The following is a 9,238-nucleotide window of genomic DNA, read 5'->3' on the forward strand; positions in this document are numbered from 1 at the left end:
AAATCTTACATTCTTTGTCTTTTACTAGTCTGTCAACTTTAACTTCTATGTGTGATGAAGCAATTCGAAGAGAATTCTCGTGATGACTGGTGGAAATACAAATCGTCAGTTTTGACTTTACAGGTTTCATTCTGGAGAATAAATTGCTTAGTACAGATGCGAGTCCTGCCAAAAAGGGATGTGGTGAACAGAGCATGAGATATTTGATTGCGGTAAATTATCTCTTTTATACAATGAATGAAATCCAATAGTCCAAAGTTTTTAAATTACTCCTAAAAATGGGGTTGTTTTCTTCAGTCAAAAGTACTACTTTTAGTCACTGTAATCGATAGAATAAGCAAAAATAATAACATGGACACAGAAAATGCTTTCATTTTCCCAACAGTTATTTTTTCATTAATTTTTCAAAATGTCCGATTTTTCAAACACGGCGTGATCTTTATGACGTCACAAATGATGCACTTTGCCGCATCTTTCTACCGCAATTCCATGTTATGATAATCAAGAAGCGAATTAAATATTGCACTCTACGCTTGCTATCAATCATATCGTTGCCAATGCACGTGAGTAAAGATGCGAATTAAATATTTTGCTCTGTGAATGGCAACAGTAAATGGCATTTCACCATTTGTGATATCATCGACAGAAGTATAAAAATGAAAGCGCACCGATTAAAGTAATTTTTTAAAAATATTAAACTTAAACAAATTGTTTAAAAAATGGTCAGATCCCATGTTTTTAAGCATGCTCTTTCAGAAAAAATACTTTTAAAATTTTTGAAGCGACCCCATTGCTATTGTATTGAAACGCATTTAGTTCTACTTGATGACTAGACTAGAGGTTATTGCAATGAATGCAAACATGGGGAGAAAATGTTGAAACTGGATTGTTAGACGGACCATTAAAATATACGTGGGCGCCACGAGTGGCCCACTGGCCACCGTTTGTAGACCACTAGTTGAAATGATTAATCAGATGAGAAGTCCTCTGTTATTCAAAATAAATAAAACAAAAAAGTTTATCACTGAGACGGGAAATGTTATTTGCTACTTTAGTAAACTATTTTCAGAACATAATCTTTTACATGTTAGTTTGTATTTACATCTTCACATGGGAATTCCGAAATCTAAATTTCTTTCACGGGACATTTTGAAACATCTTCAAATGAAAATGCAAATGAGAAAAGCTTTCTTTTCTATAGTTGGGGCAGCAGACCTAACCTGGCAGCGTACGTAATGGTGAATTAGGCTCTACGTAAACAATGCTGCTTAGTTATTTTTGCCCCAATTTATAGATGCTAGCGGAGGCCTCTCAAATAAAAGTAATGACAATAGTTAAATAAATAAGTAATTAAAAAAGTGTCTGTTTGATTTGAAAATTCAACACTTATGTTAACTATGAGTTTCTCAATAACTAAAAATTAAACTTGATACTATTTTCCTTTCCTTTCAATTCCTCATTGCACTTTAGATTAGTGCTCTTTAAAGACCCTCCTGCTACAAATAAATCTATATTCACAGCTTCAGAGCTCGAATACGCTACCTTGCGGTGGTTAACAATACTAAAAAAAATAAAACATTCCATTCCACGTGTTTTCTTTACAGGCTTTAGACAGTTTGTGGCGTAGTGTAATTACAGAAGAATAGAAAAGAAAGCTCCCCACAAACACGATGAAAAATTACTGCCATTCACGAAGCGTAGATGCAAGTTATAAGTTACGGCATTTGATTGTTTTACCTTTTTCATCCACCATTAGACAGTGGATGCAGCGCCCCCTATAGTTTTTTTTGGAGTAGAGGTGAAGGTGTTTCTTTGTTTATACCCGATGGCCAGAAGATCCCATAAAACCTACAGCCCTGAAACTTGGCACAAAAATTCGAACGTACCCCGTGCCCGTGCACCTCGAAGTCGAAATTCTAAATTTCGAATTAGTTTTTTCTAATTAACTAATTAAACTAAAAATTTCGGCTAATTAGGGGGTAAAAAATCCCCCCACCCCCAAAAATTATATATCGTTGGAAAGGGCTTTCCTTCCCAAACAAGATGACGTTTGTTCCAGTTTTCTCAATTAATTAGAACAGGAGATGTAAGCATTTCTAATTGAGCCAATTTTGAAGGCTTCTCTTTCGAGAAATTGCTATAACATTAGGTCCACTTTCCAGACAATTTTCAACTGTAACACTAGGTCCATTTTCTTGACAATCTTTCAATTACTTTCTTTTCAAACATTTTGGAGGAAGTTGCCTTTGTTGCTTAAGAATATTTTACTGTTATTACATCATTTTAAATTCATTGTGCGTATGTTAATTGATTTTCTTTTGAATTAGAAAGTCGTTTGGCGAATTTGGCGATGAATTATGGAGTTTTTTACATTTGAAAGTTATTGAAAATGTAATTTTGATGTAATTTGCTTTTCTTTAATTCAACGGATTTTCTTTAAATTTTTAACACAGGCATCTTTGTGCGGGTACTGCTAGTAAATAGATAAATAAATATAGTTCCATGTGGAAACAAATATGCAAATGGTGTTTTAAAAACCAACATTTTAAAAGGAAGTATTACGATTGTTTTGACTACCTAGTAAAATCTTTTCCCCCGTTCTCCTACTTAATTTTGTTTATTACTATTATCATATATATATATATATATATATATATATATATATATATATATATGTATATATATATATATATATATATATATATATATATATATATATATATATATATATATATATATATATATATATATATATATATATATATATATATATATATATATATATATATATATATATATATATATATATATATATATATATATATATATATATATATGGGCTTGTCCACGGTGACTGACGTTACAATTTGACTCTATATTTAACTTACAAATTCAGCGCTGTCTTGAAATTAAATTTTGTTTCTTCTGAAATTGATCGAAATGTCATGATATGGTACATCACTGCCCCCACACGTGTTTTCCGACTTGAGGAAAATTTTTTGTGTGAAATTGAAGGGAATAAAGAAACGTGACTGATGTTACACAGAAGAGACATTGAGAAAATTGACTCATATACAATTTGAAATTCTCTTCAAACTAGTAACGTAAAATCTAAACAGATTTTTTCCCCTTAAAGTATAGATTTTAGACTTGATGAAAACACTTTGTTTTATTGGAAAAACTTAAAAACGGAGAGTATAAAAATTATTTAACACCCGTGACTGATGATACAAAGATTTTGTGACTGATGTTACATTTACAATAAATTGCTGCAATTATAAATTATTTCTCCTTAAAAATGAAATTAGCTCATGTTTTGTTTAAAATTGTATTTAAATTACAAGAAAAGTGCATTCATAAAGTTCTAAAAGCTATATTTTTGATGTATTTCATAAAATAAAAAGTCCTCCTGAATTTATTACATCTAGTGTGCTAAATATTTTATTCCTTTCTCATGTGAATAATAAATTTCATTCACATTGACATTCTATGTCCAATGTCTTTCTGCTTGAATCTTGACAGTCACTAAATACTCTTAGTTTTTAATTTCAATGCATTTAACTTCTCGTGATACAATTGTTAGTGATATTCTTCAAGAACCCGTTCTCCTGTAGCAGTCAACAATTTTGGAACATGTTCTGCTGGAAGTGATTCCTTTCTTTACTACAAAGAAAGTGTTATTGCTAAGCACCTGCTGCAGCTTATAAATTAAAAAAAAAAAAAAAAAAAAAAAAAAAAAAACATTGCTCAAATATAACTCTTTATAACATGGCTGCAAGTCGGATGGTGATAGCTCTGAAATTTACATGAAGTTGTGACATTTAGAAATATTTCTGTATCTATGATATAGCACTTTTTTTCAAATGTATTATATTGAGAATTAGTTGTATATGTTTGTCAAATTTCATGTTGGAAATTTTTTTACGGCTGCGGTTTTCTTTTGTGAAGATATAACAAAGAGCGCTTTTAATAACTAACATATTTTACCAAGGTTTCATCATTTTGAAGAGGGCTAGCTAATAATTAAAACCTGGGACTTCAATACTTTAAATTTGTTCTACTCTTGTTCTACTTCATCATCTAATTTCTCTTTTTAGTTCCATTCTGAACTAACTTCGGTAATTATGCTAGGTTTTTTAAAATTATTGTACTTATTTTTTATCGTCCACTCTTTTTAGCTTCTACTTTGTTTTACTTTTTGTAATTTTCATGTTTTTCTTAATTTCTTAATTATCTCGCCTCCTTTTTTGCCTTTCTGCAGCAATCAATGGCATTTGTGCAATTTGTTTGAGGTTTATTACCGAAAAGAGAAATGTGACTGATGCTACTGTGACTGATGTTACATATTTTAAATAAGTTTTAAATAATCAAATTCAAGTAATTCTAAGTATTTAAGAAATTAATATTAAAGATATCATCATAAATGAAGAGAATATGACTTTTTATTGATTTTCGTTGTTTTTGTTTAAGCAATGCAAACTTTTATACAATTTTGTGACTGATGTTACATTAGTATAAGGCCTAGTTTAAAAAAAAATGTTAAAAAACAATTATAACAGTTTAAAGTTTCTTTGTTCGGCTAATCTCTTCCTGTGTAAACTAAATTTCAATAAAAAATAAGATTGTTGACATAACAATTAATTTCCTAAGTGAAAAAAAAGGATTAACTTTTAGAGTCGCTTATACAACGACACATGGGCACGAGGTAGTAAAGTAAGACAAAACAACGTTAGAAGAAGCACAAATTTGCAAATTACAGCAGACACGTGTTTCGGCCTTATGAAGTAGTGTTGTTCCAATTTGCCTATAAAACTTACAAAAAATGCGTTTATAACTTTTTTTGCATAGTTTTATAAAAATACAGTCTTTTTCTCCTCATATGAAAGAAAAAAAATACTGATACAATGAAGTTTTTTTTTTTTGCTGTGATGTCTCTAGTTTCACAGAATTGCCCATATATATATATATATATATATATGTTGCATAATGAATAATTACGTCATACGATTATAATATTCAAACAGGGTTCCGAAACTATGGTTCAAAACTTAGGCATCATTGGCATTCAACTTTTTTGTTTTAATAGACAACAGAGGTGGCGATTGGGACTGAAAAATGGAGGGGGGGGGGGGAGGGGCGGGAAAGAAGGGAAAAAAAAAGGGAGATAGAAAAGTACAAAATTTTGCTAGGGCTGGTTTTGAGAGCAGATAAGTGGTAATTGATGCAAATCGAGCAACTTAACTCACTTTTTTATTAAGATTTTGCTGAAATTTGTACACAATAAATTTCTCCGAAGAAACACTTAGATATGAATTAGATTTACATTATTTACCCAGAAAAATTTTAAGATACGTCAAATACTTGGTAATACTTTTATTGAACAAGTATGGCCATGTTTTTAAATAAAACAATTGATTTACTAATTTCTAAACAATGAATACATAAACTAAAAGTTACTGCTTGTGCTAAATAATGTTTCGTTATCAGATATACAAAGTAAAACAAATAATTATGTTCTTAAAATTTTGACATTCTACTTTTTTTTTATAAATTGTAGTTTTGGTTTCTAAATTGAAAAAAAAAAAAAATAATATTTGCCCCAAAATATTGCCCCCCCCCCCCTTTCCATCGAATCGCCACCAGTTAGATAAATTGTTCTATCGACCGCTTATTTCTAACTCTGGATACAAACTGTTCATTCTTGGGAAGGTAGGTCATCCCGTCGCATAGCTGTTGAATTGAGAATTAAAGCATTGCAATTTCCTTTCCTGAAGTACCGTCAATTTAAAAAATCCCACAATGAAAACAGAACTAAAAAAAAGAAGTTTGAGGAAGGTCGAAGACCACTGATGTCTTCCAAAGGGCAATAAAAAGTCTATTTTGAAAAATCGCCATCATTTTCTGCCCGTAAATACAATCTATTTAGTTAACTGCTTAGCTCCTCTGACCAAGATAGAATTCTGACAGTTTCATTTTTCTTCAATATAACGGCACATTGTAAGGGACAAAACCTTGAACTCTACCTAATGCGGAAAAACTCAAAAGTGATGAAATCGTTTCAGGCCCACCGGCGAACACTTTGACGTGAGCATCGTAACGATTCAAAACATGAAAAAATTCCCGCTGCTATCTTTTGATACACCTTTTCCTTCGGTGTCAGCAGAGAAAAAACAGCAAAAAGAAAGTCGACTCAGTTGAATGGTTCACTGTGGCAGACGATAAAATGTCGGGCTTCATAAAAAATGCAGTGTGCGGCTCGAGTTAACTGCTTCGTCGTTTTGTAACCGCGCGGAATAATGTGTTCTTTCAATTATTTTTCCTTCCTCCGCGTAAAATTTATAGGTGAGGAAGGGATTTTGTAAATTCCAAAAGTGCTTGGAATGTCAAAGTGAGTTTTGCTCTTCCTGCTCCAAACACCGTTATCAGTACGATCGAACGCAATATATACAAACGGTTAGTGTGCTTGTAAGAACAGTTCATCTGATGTTTTAAAGTTAATGCAGAGATTTAAGGTCAAACTTGTTTGCCTTTTTTTGGTTCTAGACTGTTTTAGAATGATAATTTTATAATGAAAATGTCTTAAAATAGAAACATACCTGTAATTTCAGTTTTTACTAGGGGAAGAAAAAAAGAAGAGGTGTGTGTGTGACTACTGAAAACAATTTTTTACTGAATTGTTCATCATAACCACTAAACTTAAAAATGTTCAATTCATTGTTTATTGAATAACTTCAGAAGTATCGTAAGGAACAGCGTTTCAATTTTGTTCATTTCAAAGTAATTTTTTTATGCTAATCGTATGTTTTTAAATAAGTAGTTTTTTGAATAATATTTTTGTTACTCATTTTTAAGAAATTCTGAAAACTTAATTGAAAGAAATGGCGTAAATAACACTGAAAGTTTTCGAGCTGTAACGTGCTTAATACTCTAAATTGTATCATACATAAATAATTTAATGCATTAAAAAAAGCTTATAACCAGATCCGTCATTTAAGAGGCTCAGAAATGGGCTGTTGCCCCCCCTCCTCCCGACTTTGAGAATTTAATGTATTTAAATTTTAGTGGACGTGGTTAGGGTCGTTTTTCGGTATGATTTGCATTGAGCATCCACCCTGAAAAAACTCCTCCCCCCCTCCGCCATCTCCTTTTTACTTCCTTTTACATAGTAAAGGAAGTATTGTATTTGCGAAAAAAATTTCACTCAAATATCGGCCAAAATTTCAATTTTGTTCATTCCCGAATGTTTGTTGAGTTGTTTTTTCAGCCTGATCGCACGTGCATATGTACTTAAGAACGCATGGATGCCCGAAATATCTATTTTAGCGTTCCCCGAGTTAATTATCACGAGTTTTCTCGTGATGTCCATATGTATGTGCGTATGTATCCCGCATAACTCAAAAACTGTATAACGTAGAGTGCTGAAATTTTGCACACAGACTCTGAGTAGGGTCTAGCTGTGTACATCTCCCTTTGGTTGCATTTAGAAGTTCCAAAAAGGGGTCTTTTACGCCTTTTTGGGGAGAATCAGCGGTTATAACAAGTCATTTCATCCGAACCTGGAAATTCTTTAATTTTAAGATCTAAAGATAATGCTACCATTGAAACCGTTGTTATTCTCCCATGGGATCTGAAACAACAAAATACGTCCAAGGCAATGATGTTCCCGCCGCTTCACCCAAACCTTGATGTTCTAATAACTACTACAGTTCTTAAGTTTTACGAGCTATTCTTCAGCCTGTTAAACCAATAACAACACCTAAACAAAAGCTACAGAGATCTACACTCCTGACAAGTACTCCAGTAAAGGACAACCAGATACAGAAATTTGAAAGATTTAAAAAAAAAAAAAACTGTCATGAAGTAAATAGAATGATGCTTCGACTAAAGCTTCTCAGAAGACTGGTAAAAAGAACGCTACCAAAAAGACTAAGTCAAAAATCTCTGCTACGGGGGGGGGGGGAAACATAGGACTGAATAAGAGAATGATAAGAAGGAAATAAAGAAATTTGATGATGTAAGGTGCATTTTCTGTGATGAAATGTTCATTGAAGAAGATGATCGCCAACAAAAAACTGGACACAATGTCGTATTCGTACTCAGTGGTGTCATAAAGAGTGTTCAGCATTCGAATTTACTTATTTGTAATAACTACAATAATAAGCATTGTAGCAGAAAAAAAATGTTTTTGGATGTGCTCCTTTAATTTTCGATGGCTATTTTATTTTTAATGTTTAGTTTCATGACAAATAATGTTGTTCGCTTTGCCATAGTACTGAATCCACTTTACCCGTGGTGTTGGGCAAAGTGGATATTCATGCCATTGTTGAAAACTGGCCTTATATCTAATAGTGTAATTAATATTAAGGACAACTGTTATTGCATTACGTTTATAAGTTCATTAAATGAAGACTGATTATAAACATTTGTTCCAACTTCCAAAGTTATAACTAAACGACAATAATAATCAAGAAAAGCTTAAGGTATTCACGTTGCCCGCGTTTCCACTAAATAATTTCAATTTTTGTTTCAGTTTTTGAATTTTTTTTAAAGTAAATACTTGAAATACTAATTCTTTTCAGTGTTTATAAAATTTATTCGTGAGGTTTTTGTCCTTTTAGGTGTCATATTTCTGATCAATGTGGTATTTTTTAAACACCTAAGCAGTTTCAGAAATTTTTCATACCAAAAACCATAAGTTTATTCATGAAGGAGGGGGGAGGGTCACTCTTTAGCATGAACCCCCTAAAATGTTAGTCTGTATCCGCCCCTGAGTAGACGATAAGTAACCCCCAATTTTGGTATTTAGGCGCATTTCTCTTTTCGCTGACTATTCCACCAGGCAGAGAAAAAACTCTTTCCGATGAAACAAAAGTCGCCATCACTGTCAAATACTTCGACACAATTTGAAGCCTTAGAATCGACTGTAAATTCTGGCAACAGACTACCAGTGTCGAGTTCTTCCAATAGCTTTAACCTCTTCCTCACCCTCTTGTTATCTTTTACCATCTTGTAGTAATCTTCACAAAAATCATCCTTTACACAGAAAAATCGATCTTTTTAAATGTGCGCAAATGAATGAAATTTTTGGAGCAATTCCATAAGTAAACTTAATTATCTAGCGAGAAAATTGGAGCAAATTTTAATATAATTTTGAATTATAATACGAAAACATCAACATCGAAAAAACATCGAAACCAAAACATCGATGTTCCGAAAACATCGAAAGTAAAACATCGAT

At 32.1% G+C, this 9,238-nt stretch overlaps 1 protein-coding gene across 1 annotated transcript in view; it reads right to left on the reverse strand.

Annotated features, from left to right (window-relative positions):
- The window catches only part of LOC129224946 (uncharacterized), a 110,157-nt gene extending 101,151 nt beyond the window's left edge, over positions 1–9,006 (reverse strand). The window contains exon 1 of the mRNA XM_054859494.1: positions 8,883–9,006. Coding sequence (XP_054715469.1) covers positions 8,883–9,006 — 124 coding nt within the window. The remainder of the gene's footprint in view (positions 1–8,882) is intronic.
- Positions 9,007–9,238: the final 232 nt, after the last annotated feature.

Source organism: Uloborus diversus, chromosome 6 (genome assembly GCF_026930045.1).
Source record: "Uloborus diversus isolate 005 chromosome 6, Udiv.v.3.1, whole genome shotgun sequence".
NCBI lineage: Eukaryota > Metazoa > Arthropoda > Arachnida > Araneae > Uloboridae > Uloborus > Uloborus diversus.